Genomic DNA, 18,235 nt, shown 5'->3' with positions numbered 1-18,235 from the left:
TGCAATCTCACCTTTGAATCCCATATCAAAACAGTTGTCTGATCATGCTTCTTCCATCTACACACCATCTCCAAAATTAAAACAATACTAACCCAACCAGACCTTGAAAAGATCATCCACACCCTCATTTTCTCCCGACTTGACTACTGTAACTCCCTCTTTTCCGGAATCACAAATAAGTCACTGTCTCGCCTCCAGCTAGTCCAAAATGCAGCGGCTAGGCTTCTTACTGGTTGTAACAGACGACATCACATCACTCCAATTTTAGCTTCATTACATTGGCTTCCTGTAAGTTTTAGAATCGATTTTAAGATTTTACTCATTACTTTTAAAGCACGGATGGGGCTGGCTCCAAGCTATATAACAGAGCTGCTGACACCATATGAGCCAGCCCGCAGTCTTAGATCCTCAGGTGGGGGCCTCCTGGTCGTCCCAAAGTCGAGACTTAAAAATAAAGGTGACCGGGCCTTTTCCGTCAGGGCTCCTCGACTTTGGAACGACCTCCCTGAGGAGATAAGACTTGCAGATTCCCTCAATTCTTTTAAATCCCTTCTTAAAACATACTTTTACAGACTTGCTTTTATGTGATATTGTCTTCTTAATGTCTTTTCTTACTGGTTTTATACTATTTTTATCTTCTTTTACTTCTTACTGTCCTTTTATTTATGCTCTTATCTCGTATTTATGCTCTTATCTTAACTCCTCTTATGTTTTAACTTGGTAATTTTTTTATCTTACTTACTTTGTCTATTTATGATTATATTTATATAAACTTTTTATTTTTATTAATATTATAATTTTTTAAAAATAATTTAATCACTTGTTTCTATTTCTTTTACTGCTCTTACCTTCTTATTGCTGTTATCTTTTTATTTGCTTTCAGCTCTTTTAGTTTCTTACATCTTTTTAAATCTTTGGTCCTCTTGGTCTCAGCTCGTGTTGTTGGGTTCTTGTTTTGCCTGGGTTCTTATCATGGTTCTTGTGATGGTCGGGTTATATATGTCTGTTGGGTATCGTGCAATATGGGTTCTTTTCTGTTGAATTGTATTGAATTATTTTTAGTATTTTGCATTTGTTATGTTCTTGCTGTTGTTTATGTTCTTCTCTGTTTGGTTTAGTTTGCTTTGTTCTTGTTTGTCAAAGCACTTTGTAAACCTGTGTTTTTAAAAAGTGCTGTATAAATAAAGTTATTATTATTAGTATTATTAATAAGATATACATACTAATTATATGTGTCAAACGTAGAGACCAAGAAGAATATACTATTATGGAAAGTACGATATGAAAAGATAAGTTAAAACAATAGTTAGTTAGTAGTTTTTATACACACACCAACTCAGAATAGTATGGACTCAAAAACACCACAGATGTAGGAATATAGTTGTGACTTACTGAATAGTCAGTAAAACATAATAAAATTAAAGGGTCACAGTAACATTTTGCATCATTTTATGGTAATATATCTTGTGTTGCAGTTCCAGCGATCTTAAGACTGCAAGACGTGTAGGAATACTTTCCTTCTGCAAAAATGTATACATTATTTTAATCATTATTTAACAATTATGGATTAGACCTGGGGAGGTTCTGTCTCCAGCAAGACCATCATTGTCACATATGCATGTATCTAATAAAATCCAATCAAATGTATTTCCCAAAGTAAAGGTTATAACACAATTAAAAAGTGGTGTTTACTTATTTGCACTGTTTGGATTCCCATCCAATTGTTGTCTTGTTTTTCCACTCTCGACAGTGCTTTCCGTGTACAATTCACAAACACAGCTTTTTCCATCCCATCAGTTGTTAAACTTAACATTTCCGAGGTGTGTATGAACGCAGCATGACGCCGCCTGTGGTGGCTCATTACATTATCTGGCAACCGGAGTGGCAGCGGACAGAAGAGAGGGGATCCCCGGGATTTTTTTTTACACCGAAGCCAGTTAAACACCAGCAGAAAAACATCTGAAAATCGCGGGGGAACTCGATCAGGCTCCTCCTAGACTCCGTAAGTTCACATATTTTCGTTATCGTAATCAACTCATTCATTATTCAATTTTTCAATCAAATTATGACGACGACGGGAAGTTTCTCTATTGGTGTTAGCTCCAGCTACCGTAAGTTGAGCTAACTAGCATAGCTTGATCCCGGCTAAAGTGAAGGTAACAGTTGTCGCTCTGCTACACACACACACACACACACACACGCACACACACACACACACACACACACACACACACACACACACACACACACACCTACAGAGTGCAGGCTGCCAAGAACAGACCGCCTCAAAAAGTCGAGCAATATTAAAACTAACTTCCCCCGGCAAACTTGTTTGAGTATGCACCCGTAGTGAAATATAATTCAAGTTGTTGTTTTTGTAAACGTGTAACTAAAGGTGGAAACTAGCAGACAAATATGTCACAGTTTACGTAATTAACGCCTTTGTGAATAATTTCAGCGAATGTCTGATCTGAGTGTCCAGGGAGTTAGCGTTAGCATGCTAACATAGCTCGCTACCTAGCCTTTTAACACTAGCACCTAACAGAGACGGGGTCGATTTCATTGTCTTGTCGTGTATCGCTATTTGGAAGCGAAACAGAAATCCAAGCGACACATCATAACCTTTTTATGCTCACTTGGTCAAGGGGAAGCGTATGTGACAGTGTTGAGCTACGTTACTTTTATATCTCTGATGATCATAATTGTTAGCTCGCCTCAGTTAGCTTCTGTGTGTTTTTTTTTTTTTTTTGGTAGCCTGGACAGATGGACAGGTTGTTGTTGGCAAGCCAAGTTAACGTTAGCATGAGGTAGCTTGTTGTTGTTGATGGGTTTTTGGTGGAAATTGGTAGCTTTTTATTTTGGGCAAAGTTGGGACTGTAAAGTTTATGGATATCCAGTTTTGACACTAAGACGACTCCTGTTGTTAGCCGTGGATGTGGATGGTTACAGCTCTATGAGCCATTGATCTCAGAACTTTGTCAGATTAGCTGAACCGTGAAAAGCCTTTTTTTTTTTTTATGGAGGCGTAATGGTGGACGGTGGTGCCTCCGTTTGGGTGTGTGTGTGTCTGTCCACGATCACCTACGCCAGGCTGTAGACAACTGAACGCCATACTTTGTGGTTGTTCTGAATTATAAGGTTTGTGCACCTCAGATTCACCACGTTATGTTATGTAAATAGATGTCTTGCTCTTTAAGGGATCTACTACCACTGCGCCGTTCATTTCACGTTCAAGTTAGGCATCTTGTGATTTGAATCATGTGATGTTAAACAGGCGATACATTATTTGTGAGATATCTTGAATTATTAAGATATGTTGTGGCTTAGTTACTTCATACTACATCTATGAGAAGCTATGAACCATGGGTGATATCGTTTCAGTGGACACCTTATGTCAGTTCAGTGTTCCACCTGTCTTTGAGGTGTTTTTAAGCTGAGCAGCAGTATCCTGTCCCCTTAGAGCAAGTGTCCTCCTTATAGAGCTAGCAGACTGTTGGTACCCTTGGCTAGTGACGGTGGACACATGTCGCTTTTCATTTTATGATGGGCCTTAGGTTTGCCTTGGGGGGGGGGCTCTTATGAACAATTCTCCTGAGAGTGATGTAACCCGATGGGCATGACTTAAGATCCACTCTTTTCTGCTTCATCATGACGAAAACTTTAAAATACACATATAGTTTTCCCTTTACTCGCTACAATTTCTTATTTTTCTTTTGTCATTTGCTCAAAGGTACCTTGCCTTAATTTTCAGTTTATTATGGTTTTCATTCGGTTCAAGTTGTGCTCTTCAATCCTGATATTGTGCTGACAATCCTGGTGAAAGTGAAGCACACACTTCCATTTTTATTTTAGTTTAGTTGTTACTTTTAAGTAAAAGTTATGCATGTGAAAGTTGAATGGAGATCACATCTGTAATACATGTGAATGTAACAATCCCCACAACAGTCTTTGTTTCTTACCTTCATTAATTACATTAATTTAGACCCTACACGTGTGATAGCTCTCTGGAATGTATTATGACATAGCTATTATATTTTCAATGCATCCAAATCTCGAATGTTGTTGTGACAATAGTATCTGTGTAGCTCACTGTAAGACGCCCAGTCGTTGTGGGACGTTAACAGGAAATGCTTTTAAGACTACAAAGTCTACACAATCATTCAGCTAGACAGTAGCTGCTGTGAGATAATGGACCTGCATTGTACTTTAAAATCTTAAAGATAAGGATTAAGCCATAGGGATGTCATAAGTAGAATTATTAAGAACGTGTTGTCTATCAAATAAAAGTAAAAGACGATGCTGCGATGGAGAATCAACCTCTTTTATTTTGTGGTGGTTCAGTTTGTAGTTCTGTTTTGTTTGTTACTTCTAGCTTCAATTTATTAAGTGCTTGAAGTTTGATCTAACATTTTTAAAGTGAATGGATGCTTGACTGACTATGGTTGGATTGTTGTAGTCAAGTCAGTTTTATTTATCTGGCCCAATATTTTACATTTGCCTAAAGGAAGGAAGAGGAGGTTTGATGAAGGAAAGATAAATATTTAAATGAGGAAAATAATAGAAACGCATCAGAGGAGAGATACCTGTTTTTAGGACAAGCATACACGTATTCTAGAATAAAACTAATACAATTCAAAGTTCTTAAAAATATATATTTTAAACAAAAATAAAGAATCTGTATCAAAGAGGATACCGAGTAACTCCAAGTGTAAGTGACCTCTCCACAAGGAGCCCTGTGAGCGTAGAGACAACACTTAACACACAAACATAGGTGAAAGGAAACCGACACATGTAAGAAGAGAGGAATGGACAACATACACACAAGGGAGAAAGAGAAAGACGAGGGAAGAGGCTGTTTCTCTTGGAGGACATAGATCGAGTTGAAAACATCATGACACATGCACCGACAGCCAGGGTAGAGAGAGAGAGGTAGAGAGAGAGCGAGAGAGAGAGGTCCCAGGGCAGCCAAGGGGCCAGCACAGAGAAGTAAGAGAGTAAAAACACATTCTGGATGCTCCTCTACCTGAAAGGTTAGAAGAAACATGAAGTAAGATTTTGTTCACAGTATTCTTGATGGCTGCTGGTCATGATCTATTAGCTCAAGTCTAGTTTTTATTTAGACTAACATCAAGCTACTGGAAGGAAGGATCATTGAAACAGAGGCAAGGCTTGAAGTAAGAAGGCACTGAGCTACAAAGTGAAAGTGCACTGCACACTAGGCGATGTTGTCTGTGATGGGTGCATGTGTGAACTAGTGTTGTCACGATACCAAAATACTCATTACTGAAACGATACTTAAGCTGAAATGATACTGGTTCAATACTCAATACCTAATGATCAGAAATAGGATGGCTACAGGGATTGGTCACATTTTGGAATTCACAGATTATTATTAAAAACCTTTTACTGACTAAAACTTTTTAATATTTAATATTTACACTTTTATCTAATCTTCATCAGGGCAAATTAGTTATGTAAATATTTATTTGGACACATTCATTATATTAATTGGGTCCATGTTGATGTATTAAAGTTTGATAGCATTTAGCACAAATTACATTAGGCATTATAGACCTGCCCTGCACAATGCCCATGTTTTATTTTATGAATAGAATAGATTGTTAAGTCTATTATCAGGCCATTGTCACTAAAAAAACTTAAGCAACCCAATCACATTTATTCATATTGATCCAGGAGCATTAAGTTCACTATGGGCGCTGTTGTGTTTCATTTTATTTATGCTGAGGGTTTCCCTTTTTGCTGGCTATGTAACTATTTAACTAATGTAGCTTAAAAAATGTGTTAGATGTAACATGTTCTAATATGCTTCAGCTATTTACAATGCACGATGGGGATAATGCTGACACACTACTAATATTCATGAGAGCAACCAATCCGGGTACTTTGCCCAAACGATGCCAGCCCCGCCCCTTTCTGGGTGAAATCATTCCATCTGAATGAATGGCGGTTAATGGAAAAGTCTTTACCAATTTTAAAGGCTTAAATGTGAAAACTGATAACTTAAAAACGGCAAGTATGAGCCTAAGTCCGATGACCAGTGATGTAAACATTTAAAATATGACATTTGTGAACAGAGATCGGCATCATAACATTATAAAATAAACACTTAAACGTGAACATGAGTGTCTTTTCAGTTTCTCTCCGTCAAACTGGTCAAACAAGCACATACTGTGATCAGGAGTCATAAACTCATAACAGTGTTCATAGCTGTATGGAGTGGTTATAGATGTGTAGTTAAGAGAAAAAACGGACATAAACTCTGGGTTTTCAGCTGATTTAGAAAAGACTAACATAGTAATGTCACCTGGATGATTTTAATACCTTTTTAAAAAAAAATTTATACGTGAGTGTGAATGTTGACGAGTGGGGTGAAACGAGGAGGTTTTGTATCACGCTAGCAAACTTTTTATTTTGACATTTATTTTATAGTAAGAGGATTTGGTGTAGTGTTCCTTCCTTTAGAGACATTTTCACCAACATATTTATGTGACGTGACAGTTGAAACGTTGTTAATACGTTAGTGAATGAATGTATGAAGAATCAGGTAATAGACTTCGCTGCTGTCACGGAGCGATCGCTGCCTTAAAGCCAGCAGGAATACGACAGCGGTCCCACAATTTACCACTTTAACTTTAGTTTCAGTCCTAACACACAGAGCTCTTCTTTTACCCTCCTTTGTTCTTTGTGTTTTTAAAATAGTTTAAAGTACAAAAAGCTAGGCAATAGCATTTAATCCCACTGCTAGAAGTGTTTTCTATTCTACCGCCGATACATTCTCAGGGCTTGTTTTCACCCAAACGGGGGCCTGGTTGCTCTGGCAAGCCGGGAGTGACGTTCGACTGCTCTTATGAATGCTAACGCTATATAACATAATTTAGAAGCTCATCACTGTCCTACAAGAGGGCTAACCAGCTAGCCTATATGCTAACATGTTGTGTGTCATGGAGAGGTCTTGGTGTCTGCCACTCCACTGAGCTGCTTGGTGAGGTTTAAAGTTTGAGACGACACTGTTTTGTAGCATCTTTAGCATACAGGTTCGATAAGTGTGTGGGTTCGCCAACAGCGACAGCTCTGCAAGCAAAGTAGTCCCAAAAGAGGCAGCAGGGTTTAAGTTAGTCGGTATTTACCGGCTTTATGCCGGTTAGTTACAAAACAATGCTTCTCTCTAGTGGCAGGAGACTTGCGCTGTATACACCTAAATGAATGACTGGGCATGTCTATTTGACCATTGACACATTGTCTTACTTGACTACCTTGCTCATACTGCTGCCTAGTGGAGATAGAGATAATCATATATATATATTTTTCAAAGATTTATTTTTGCGTTTTGTGCCTTTATTGTAGAGATAGGACAGTGGATAGAGTCAGAAATCAGGGAGAGAGAGCGGAGCGCGCACTAACCAATGCGCCACCAGCATTCAGAGATAATCATTTTTAACAGTATTATGATTTTTACTATTGTGATTGAAATGTCCTCACACAAGTTGCAGGGTCATTACCTCAGAAACAGTGGCCATTACGACAGACTTCTCCTCCTCCTTCAACCCTGCCACTAACACCATAACCACCACCACCAAACCAAAGAGAGTATTTTGAGTTGTGAGAGCGTGTTCAACACTGTATTGTGTGGGGAAAAAATGTCCGGCAAATATCTCTTGAAATTTATTTTTTAAATCTCAGTAGTTAATGTGTAAACGGGGCTTAAAACTGTCTGGTGTCGAAGAAAGGTTGTAGGTTTTTTTTTTTTTTTAAACTCTGAATGAAGACCAGTTCCCTGTATTCCAAAAGATCATGGGATGGAATACAAGGTATGAGGAGATCAGAGGGGTATGGCGGGGCGGCCTGTTTGTTTGGTTTGTCATCAGAAATGTGATCTGGAATAGATTTTCTGTAGAAGATCTACACTGTGTTTTTATGATCTTAATGTGTTTTTGTTTTTTGAGAGCTCTCCGTTGTTCAGTCAGTTTCCTTGTTTATTGCATCAGATGCCAGAGGACAGGAGTAGTCATATTGTCCACAGGGTCCCACCCAAAGGCCTCAGGCAACTCTTGGAGCTGGAAGAGAGGAATCTTTTAATGTTTGACTGGCTGTTTCTTGTTTACCCTGTTGGACTTCATATTGACTTAAGCACAGGTGTTTACAACGTGACCAACCTAACAATTAAAGGAAAAATACATTTAAGGAACGATGAAGCATGGTTTGAAATGAAGCCAACCTGAAGTTTCAGATGCACTTCAAATACTTTAGGATCAACCTAGCTACTATTAGCAATGAATGTCAGTCAGAATCAGAAATACTTTATTAATCCCAAAGGGAAATTGAAGTACACTGTTTCTTTTCCAATCACTTTAAGCTGGGGAAACAGCCTGCTAGTCTGAGTCTGACTGGCCACTTCTACAACTAGTAACTATTCGATTTTGCGTCAGTGGTTTCATTGATTTCTACAACCAAGCTTATCCCCATAATTTTAGAGCTGTGACAAATAGGTGATACGGTAATGAAAAGAAACCATTAGATAATGTTAATTCCAAACATGCTTCGGTTTAGTTCCACTAGCATGTCTGTGCACAAGGGACAGCCTTCGTGTTCAGTATGTCCTAAGGTAGCATCTCGTCTGGCATAAACAAGACTTCACATTTACAGGTTATGTGTTTAACATTTCAAAAGTAGTTTTTGTTTCCTTTCTGCCTGCAACAATTGCTTCCACTCTGTGGCCAACAAGCGGCAACCTCAGGTTTTGAAAAGTGAACCCAATGCTGAAGTGCAAAAAAACTGCAGTTCTTCGAGTGTCCCCTTGAGGCTGGCTCAAAGAGACCCAGAAGTCACATACACACGACCCCGTTCAAAAATGCCTGAATTTACAGCAGAAATGAACATGTTTACAGTCTGAAAAAAAAGAAACAGTTTGGTTTGATGAGTTATTGTCTTCATCGACACAGACACATCTAACGATCATCCGTTTTGATGTTATGACTGATACGGGATATGCATAGTTAGGCATGTGGCTGACGTGATTGAGGGGTGGGCCTGATGTAACAAATTGTCAAGAGGTCTAAAAACCGTTCAGCTCCCAGCCTGTCATTCAGTTGAGACAGCATTTCCAGCATGGCGACTGCCACACATGGGCTTCCAAAGCCCCCTGCAGTAACCAATGGTTGACGTCACTCAGGCTTCGTCCTTTATTTCTTTTACAGTTTATAGTAGCCACTGCTGACATGGCAACTTTTGAACTCTTGAGTGCAGCAAACAGACTGACTGGCAACTTACCGGTAACTGCCAGTCAGACTGTGCTACTTAACTCCCTTTCACAATGCTGTTTTGGGCAGATCACGTGTTCATGTATTTCATTAATGCACTGTTATTATGCCTGCTGTAACAATCACAAAATAAGCTGCACCTACACAGACTTTGGAAGTCTGACCCCAATTCATCAGCAGAAGTGTGAAGTAGCCGACACAGTTTTTTGGGAAAAGGACGTTGTGCCACAGAGCTTTGAGGTGTTCCACACATTGCATTGATCGTCTTGTACTACGTCATTCATATGAGGGACAAAAATGACCTCATTATCATTCCTGAAGTTCACTGACATTGCTGCTGTCCCATATATCTGTTGCATGGGTGAATGACAAGACTGATGTCATGCAGCTTTTGGAGGAAAATGACAAATCATACTTTAAAGTGCACCATTATTACTCCAAAATAGAATTTGGTTTCTAACTGTGGCATGCAGGGGTCTCCTCAAAAATCTTTGGTATCAACGAACTCTACCTTTTAAGTGATATCTGTAACATCAAATAATAGCTGACTGCACTCATTATATACAAAATGATAGGGAAGCCAAGGCCTCCAATTGATACTTCAGACTATATAGGCTACTTTAGGCCCCATGTCCACCTAGCGGTTTTTCGGGGCAGAAAAGTGCTGGCTGTACGGTCGGGAGTGTTTACATAAAGCGTTTGTGCTCTGAGAAGAAAAGCACTGCAAGTCTGTCCTGTCTCTATGACAACAGTTTGTTGACAACGGCCACTGTATGACCGACACGGCTCCGTTACTTTTTACTGTGCAGAAACGCAACATTTTCTCTAATCAATTACTATTCCCATTGTTAAAGCGAGTAATCGTTTTGTAGTTTTTTTTTTCTGTGATTCTTTTCCCCCACGGGAGGCCCCGCCCCCAGCTATGACGCGATGCCGACTGTATCTATTGATTCATTTTAATCTTTGGGATTTTAATAATTGTTAGTAATAGGCTGCCTACTTTGTATTAAAGTTCAAATTAGGACATTTCTTACTTCAACAGACAGCAAAACTCAAATAAAAATTCACACAGACGTATCTTATGACCGTTTTAAAGGTCCCATATTATGCTTTTTCTGGTTTTATATGCCCTTTAGTGTGTTTTCCAAGTGTCCTGTGCATGTTTAGGCACATTCTGTTAACAAAGACTACAGTCTGCAGTGTAGAGCGTTCTTTACTCTGGTAAATTAAGTTACAATAGAACAGGTGAACGATTTAAGTGTCTGTCTGTTTCATCTTTCACCATGACATGACACCACTCGCTCAATCTCGCTCGTCCGTCCGCTATGAGCTATTTCTCCCTATAAGGTTGTTCCGTTTTGTAGTTATTAAAAGAATAATCATCTAAATTTCCAAAATATAGAAAAACATCTAGTTATGCTGCTCTGTCCTGGATGATCAAACATCATGGGGGGGTAAAGCGGTAATCGCAAAGTGAAAGTCTTTCTTTTTCTGTGGACTAAAAAGACAATTTGAACTGAACTTCCTTAGATCATATTGCATTTTGTTTGTTTGGGACTTTTTGTTCATTGTGAATTCATAAAGGGGTAAATTAAAGGGATATTTTTGTTAGGGTAGCAGCGTACGGATCAACAACAGACGCGTTTCAGCACAGAGCCTTTATCAGCGCTTTGTTTGTCATCTATTTTCTTTTTGCACTCCTGCACCTGAAATTTTATTTCTGTTTGAGTGTGCTCCTTTTTTTCTGTTTTGAATTAGGCCTATCCTAGAACCCACAATGCAACAAGAACGATTTACAAAAATGTGGACTACAAAACGATTATCGTTTACATTTTTTTTATAACCGATTATTATTTAATGCTCGTTTGCACCCCTACTTTTTACTGCATGGATTATATTTGAGATTGGTTTTTTACCCCAGCAGACATGAGGGAAGGGGATATGTGTACAAGACACTATCCGTAGGAGGCTAAAATACAGGGAATATCATACATTTGGAAAAGCGCGCCGGTCGCTGCGCTTTTCATCCAGGCGGCTGCTGTCTGCTGCAAACCACCTCTAATCATTGAAAACAACTTTTAAAAAAAAGATGCTGGCACTGAGAAAAAACGTTAGGTTGACACGGGGCCTTTGAATGCTCTCATTTTCAGTTTCAGCACAGAGCCTTTATTGTTGTTTACTTTGGGAGAAAAAATGGAATTAACTTCTCAAACCTCTCCTGCAACAAATCCACTTATCATTTGTTCACATTTCACATCCACCTTAGCTTTTAGGAGGAGCACAATATTAGCACTGAAACAGTATCAAAAACGTCATGACGAGATGATCATGCTTTTTTTAATGTATGTTGAAAAAGCTGAAGCCGTAGCTGGAGAAGTTCCACCTCTGTGTGTATCATTTAGTTCAGTTACTCATGTAATGCTGAGTTGAACTAAGAAAAGTCTATTTTTTGGCTTTCATAACTTTTGGATTGTGGGGACTTAAAGCTGTGGGGAGTTTTTAGCTGGTTATGTTACAGATTGAAATCAATACTGTTGCCTCTCTATTAGAGATGTCCCAAACGATTAATCTAGCGATTCATTTTTCCATTAATCTAACGATTCATTTTTCAGTTATCGATTATCTCACATTACTTTATCAGTGTAACTATTCACACAATAAGGATATCAAAACATTTCTTGTTAACATTTCAATATTCATTAAACATTTCTTTAACATGGCACTTAGAGCATTGCTCCTCAAGAATCTCTCCAAAATAAAATTCTGTGTAGGGATAGTTTGGATGTGCTTTTCTTTTAGTTCACTTTTTACTTTGTGCATGGTAGCCACATACTTCCTCTCCATCAAGTCAGTCAAGTAGTCCTGGATGGAAGGGTGTATCCTGAATGGAAAGTATTTACCATTTCACAGAAGCCTTCACCCTCAACAATAGCAATGGGTCTCATGTCCTCGCATCCCTTTATTTTTTTTTGAGTCCGCCTGTCTTATAAACTAAGCGTGCTTCATAATTACGTCAGTCCATTCACGTGTTGTATTACGATGTTATGTACAAGAGGTAACCGTGCTCAGGCCCGTTTATTCCATGAGCAGTGTGAGTGCAGGCCTGCGAGGGAATGGTGGGGGGGACAATCGTGATTAAGTGAGTGTGCCCTTAAAGCTCCTGTGAGGAATTAATGGGTTGCATCGATATTGGCGCCCACCTGTTAACAAAGCAGGACCTATACGTTAGTGCTGCACGATATATTGTTTCAGCATTGTCATCGCAATGTGCGCATGCGCAATAGTCACATCGCAAGGACATGCAATGTGAAGAAGAAAAAAATCCGTCTGGAGCCGAAAAATATATATTTGAGCCTTTCAATTAAGTTTATGTAGCCTGTCTACGCCCATTCACATTACTAATAGATCTAAATGAGCATACATTTATATATTTTACAACATTACATGCACCAGCTCTCATAGTTAGAACACCTTCTCAGCGCTCTGTCATCTCGACTGTTGTTAGGAGCAGGGATTTTGACAATCTGACAGTTTGCTTATAGTTAACATCACATAAGGGGCTATATTTAACACTTTCGGGGTTAAAGGCAGCGGCTTCCAGATCTGTGCGTTCAACTTTATCTTCAGTCAGAACTGGTTTTCGGTTTTGTTTTTGAGGTCTAAGTTTCGATCTTCTGATAGCCCATTTTATTGTTTATTTCACGTCCTCCCATGCCTTACGATTTTATGAGCTGCCATAAAACTTGAAACAGTCGTACAGGTTAATGTCGAAGTAATCCATTGCTTAAAGTTTGCTTTGCTTCCTGAAGAAATCGCCCTTTTTCTCTTTCCAAGGCAGACCATCTTCACAGAATGCATTGTGCTTGTTCTAGAAATGTCTCTAAACATTACTTTTCATTGATTCACATCTCTGGCAACTGATTACTCAAGCCTACAAAAAAGGCAAAACGCAGGAGGAGGACAAACTCTGTGAGCCATTGTGTGTCTGCTCAGCCTGTATGTGCGCGCTCCTGCTGTGTGTCTCTCTCGCGCGCGTAGGCTGGAGGGGCGCAGCACGTTAATATATTTAATAAATATCCCTGTTATATTATTTGGTCGCGGAGGGAACATCAGGTGAGAGTCTGTAATCATCATTTTCAGGGAGACTTGGGGAGAATTCAGCTGAACAAAGTGAAGCAGTAAACTTTAAAAAAATATCGCAATATATATCGCAGGAAAGAAAAATATTGCAATGTACATTTTTCCCAATATCGTGCAGCCCTGCTATATGCATAAGTAAAAGGAAGGGTTGGTAATTTTCTCCAGAAACACTTTTAAGATTTTGGTTGAAATTGTCTTTAGGTCCTGACAGAAATGTATAACTCGTGCTCTGAAAAAGGAACAAAGAAAATCCGTCATCTGTAGCAGTTGTAAGCCTGTAAAAACTTGCGACCGATGTCTGCATGAGGTGCCATTTTTATGAACCAATCACGCCTCCCTTTCTCCCAGCCCGTTCTCTACCCCATGCATGCATGAGCCCACACTCAAAGCGTGAGCTGAGCTCGGCTTCTGGACCAATGGCGCTTGTGCATGTAAGTGAGGGGCGTGGTTTAGAGGGAGCACAGAGGGGAGGGGGTGGGTACATACGGAGCACTGAGGGAATGCTACTTTCAAAATCATGCTAGTTTTCGAAAATTACCAACCTGCCTTTAAGTTATATGAGGAAAAACTTCTCATCCATTGCATCACAATGAATCTTCTCAACTGTGATATGGGGTGCAGCTGAAAACAGACTTAATATATGTCAGAGATTCTGTTTTAATCCTTGATTTATAGAATTAGGATTTATTTCATGAATGGGGCTGATCTCCAACAGATGTAGGCCACAATTATTTCTTAACAAGGTAATGTGGAAATGTTCATGCTAGCTGTGATGTTTAGTAGGGCTGGGAATCTTTCAGTGTCTCACGATTCAATTATTGGAGTCACGATTAGATTCAGAATCTATTTTCGATTTTGGATTCATGGATCCATGGATTCAAAGTCTATTTTTGAAGTTGAGTGAAACTGGGCTCTTAAACATCATTTTTTTTGCTGAGTTTACGGCTGCATTGTCCAACAGGTTGTAAGGTTACTGCCCTTACGTTTCTGATTGATATTATACACAGCCACCAGCTGATTAAGCATCTATGCAGACTGGATTATCAACACACTGAAGTGTTTCACTGAAGAGAGTTTCCTGCACACAGTGACAGTGATGTCTGACAATGCTCCTTATGTTATACAGCCATTGTTTACAAAGTCGTGTACAGGTTGTCCCACCAGTTGTTCCCCTCCAAATCCCACTCTCCCACTCTCTCCGAACATTTATCAGATGCAGCCTTCCATTCAGAAACACAAGACCACTGACCTAAGTGATCTCGGTTTTGTTCTCCTGTCCAGTATGTGCTCCTATGTGAATTTCTTTACAACCTTAAAGCTTCTTTTTTTTTTCTCCCACTCTGGTCACTTCCTGCTGCCATCCTATTCTGCAAAATGTAATGTGATATCAGTCTGCACACGAGGGTATGGGCTTCTGTTTTTACAGGATTATGAAGGAACCATTTGGAAGCAATTTGGCAGAAAGACTATCCCTGTCTAGAGTATAAAAACATTGAGCTTTTTTCTTTCTATTAATACGTCTAACATTTGTGGTTGAAAATGTGACTTGGTGCTTAAAACTTGAACAGAGGGTTGACTGAGATGTAGAAGGGTTCCATTATCATTAGCTACATGGGGCTTTTGTCATACAGGGGTCAGTCAATTACATTTATTAATGGTGTTAATACCAAATGGCTTAATACAAAAAAGAAGGCTTTAATGGATTACACATGCATGTCTGTACGTGCTCACCAAAATCCAGAAGAGATGCATTGTGGCATTTTTTTTGTTAGTTCTCTCAAGGTACATTTACAAGTTCACCAGTGTGTGTGTGTGTGTGTGTGTGGAAAACAACCATAGTTGTGCATAATTTAATGTAGATATATGTTCACACATTCTTGTCTTCTTTTGTACTAAAGTCTGGCTTACACTTGCTAGACTTTCTGCTGTTGTCGTTGTCACGTTGCTGAGGGAGAATCCAGGTGGAGACATGCGCACACATACATACACTCTGTGTGCTTGTGGCTCTCACTCGCTCGCTCACTTACTCACACACACACATGAACACACACACACACACACACACACACACACAGAGGCAGTCTGGCAGATTCAGGGTTAAAGGCTTCCATTTTGTTAGGTAACACCCTAATGGTCTGATCTGTCAGTGGCGTTAAAATGGCAGGGGCTTAACCCTTGGCGTTCAGGACACAACCAGCAGGGGCACACACACAACACACAACACACAACACACAACACACAACACACACACACACACACACACAAATACACACTGGGCTGGCCGAGCCTACAACAGAACAACTGAGGAGGAGGAGGAAGAGTGAAGGGGGGTGGGGGGGGGTGGGGGGGGAGGTTATGAGGCAGGGAGGGGTTGAGGGAAGGACGAAGAGGGAGCTAGCAAGAGAGAGAGAGAGAGAGAGAGAGAGAGAGAAGACAAGGAAGAGTATTTTTCACTTGGGTACAGTTAGATTATGGCTCAGCTAACCACATGCGCTCTGCACCCTTCTCCCTCCCCCAACCATGGCACCTCCTCAGCTGGGTCCCTGCCCCCACTCCTAGCCTGGTGAGCACAGATTAGCATAGGTAGTCTTATCTTTTCTATTTTGATGATATCCCACAGGGTAGGAACTTGACTCTTTGGGAGCCTCTTATGATTTCATAATTGGGGAATGTGCTTAATAAGTAGGAACTGACATGAAAAGAAGCTGTAGCATATCGCTTTATGGCGGTGAGAAGAAAGTAATCATCGTCATGAATTTCAGATAATCATTGGCTGGACGTGTCTCTGGGTCAGATGTCTGGCTGTTTGATTGACTAATTCAATGTTAAAAGGGCCAGAGCCCGTCAGCCAAACAAGAAAAAACAGTTGTCACAGATGTGTTTTATTGTGCAAAGATAATCCATACTTGTATTGCTCGTATTGGTCAGTATAATTGTTGTTTTCACTCCCTTTGAGCCCTAAGGATGCAGTAGAATAGCCTCCGTTTTTTAAAATGGCTGTTAATGTGTTTGCTGACTGAGTCCAGTCCCAGTGGGGACATCATTACAGTACTGGAGATGAGAGGCTTGCACGCTACCTGAGGGGATGAGCCTTTGCCATTGATCTGTTCTCTATGAACTACTGGACACAAAAGGAGAGCGACTGAGAATTAAACCTGTAGTGTCAGTCCAGGTCACAAGATTTCCATTTGCTTTCAAGTGCATCGAATCCTGCTGCACTGCTCAAAGATGTGGGAGATTTTCTTCATGCACCTTGTTTTAGTGACAGGAAGATTAATGTAAGCCTGTAGCTTCACAAAGAAATACACACGTCATTTGTACATTTTTAATACATATTTATTTGTCAGATTAATTTGAATCAGTAGTCGGTTTATCCTTTCTTATTTGCCTCTAAATCCCTCATTTCCCATTTTCTTTCCAGTCTAAGATCTGCTCTGCCCTCAGGCCTTATTAAGGAGAGGGACATGCATCCACTCCTCCTCCATAGTCTCCTGAGAGAAGCAGACACAGATCACTAATCACTGACAGCCTTCTTCTCTCCCTCATCCCATCGTCATTTTCCGTGCTGTTGTAGGTAATCCTTTTTCGATGTCGAAGTGGTTTATCTCAGTGAGCTTTGATTGGTTAAAAACTACAATGTAGATAATAGTTGTTGAATGTGCTAACATTTTGATGCAGTATACTTTAATAATGTCCACAAAATTCAATGATTAGTATGAGACACGTTGAGTGAGATGGGAATCACCCTTTGGTTGTCTATATTAGCCTCCAAAACAAAGTATCTGTCGAACTATATAGTCATGGTCAGGAGGATAGTACTTCATCCATCTGCAGCAGTTGCAATGGTTTCTTAAAAAACGTGAGGGGCAGTACGCTGTAGCTCCACTGAATTTGTGATCTTGGCTACAAAGGCAACCAGCGTAACACGTCCTCCTCATTATCTGCTGTTGTAGGAAAAAATAAAATTGATCTTCTTCCTGCATTTCTATTACGGATGGCAATTTACAGTAATCCCTGTACTCGATTTCTCAAATTACCTAATGAATGAGTACTCGGGTACCTGCAGATTATTATTATTATTTTTTTTTAACTGTAAACAAAAAAAAAGGGCCTGTCGGACAAGGACCTCCCGGACCGGAATTGTAGACTTTATGCCTGTAAAATGACATAAACATCCAATATTTAAACATAAATATTCTCCGAGATGGTGGCCTTTTCCCCGGCTCGACAAACGCCACCAGCTCTCTGAAGCCTTCTCCTTCCACAAAACTTAATGGGAGCATATCTCCAGTTACCATTTTGGTTATTAGCAGGCTAATCTTCTCCGCTCTGGTTTCGTCACAACGACGTGTGCTAACAGGGTTAGCAAATGACGTGTTTTCTGTCTCCACTGTTTTCTCCTTGTGCTTTAAGCGCATGTGGTTAAGTATCGAACTAGTATTTCTATGGTTGCAAGTTTAACGCCACATATCTTGCACTGCACATTAACTTCATCGTTTTTGTCGAAGTACTTCCAGACATCACTTTTCTTGACTGACAGGTCGCAGGTGTAGCAGACAGTTTTGTATTTGTTGTGCTTTTGCTTTCGGTGTAATGATATGTTCCTAGAGAGTTCCCGTAGCTGCCGTAAAACAGTTGTTTTTGCTCAAATCTGGCTCGGTGTGTACTAAAGCTGAAGCCGTGGCCGGAGGAGTCATACGTTTGTATCCCGTTAATTATATTCCTACCTAGTATATTCAGTTAGGTGAAAACAAAAGGCTCGGTCACACATGTAACGCTGTATGAGTTCAAGTTTTGTAGCCAAAAGCAGTGCTTGC

General features: G+C 39.9%; 3 protein-coding genes across 6 annotated transcripts in view; 1 reads left to right on the top strand and 2 right to left on the bottom strand.

Moving 5' to 3' along the window:
- polrmt (polymerase (RNA) mitochondrial (DNA directed)) overlaps window positions 1-18,235 on the bottom strand; it is a 511,894-nt gene that overhangs the window by 48,474 nt on the left and 445,185 nt on the right. The window lies entirely within an intron of this gene.
- Window positions 1-18,235, bottom strand: part of tmem161a (transmembrane protein 161A) — a 398,404-nt gene that overhangs the window by 81,382 nt on the left and 298,787 nt on the right. The gene's annotated exons all lie outside the window — the stretch shown is intronic.
- Window positions 1,852-18,235, top strand: part of gatad2ab (GATA zinc finger domain containing 2Ab) — a 29,798-nt gene continuing 13,414 nt past the window's right edge. For 2 of the 4 annotated variants that reach the window (XM_061033433.1, XM_061033432.1), the window contains exon 1: window positions 15,844-15,981. In XM_061033433.1, coding sequence (XP_060889416.1) covers window positions 15,890-15,981 — 92 coding nt within the window. In that variant the 5' untranslated portion in view covers window positions 15,844-15,889. Of the gene's footprint in view, window positions 2,003-15,843; window positions 15,982-16,863; window positions 16,993-18,235 lie in introns of those variants that run through there. The other 2 variants (XM_061033434.1, XM_061033435.1) reach the window with 2 other exon arrangements.

Source organism: Labrus mixtus, chromosome 3 (assembly GCF_963584025.1).
Source record: "Labrus mixtus chromosome 3, fLabMix1.1, whole genome shotgun sequence".
In the NCBI taxonomy this organism is placed as follows: Eukaryota; Metazoa; Chordata; class Actinopteri; order Labriformes; family Labridae; genus Labrus; species Labrus mixtus.
This window is presented reverse-complemented; position numbering and strand designations above follow the sequence as displayed.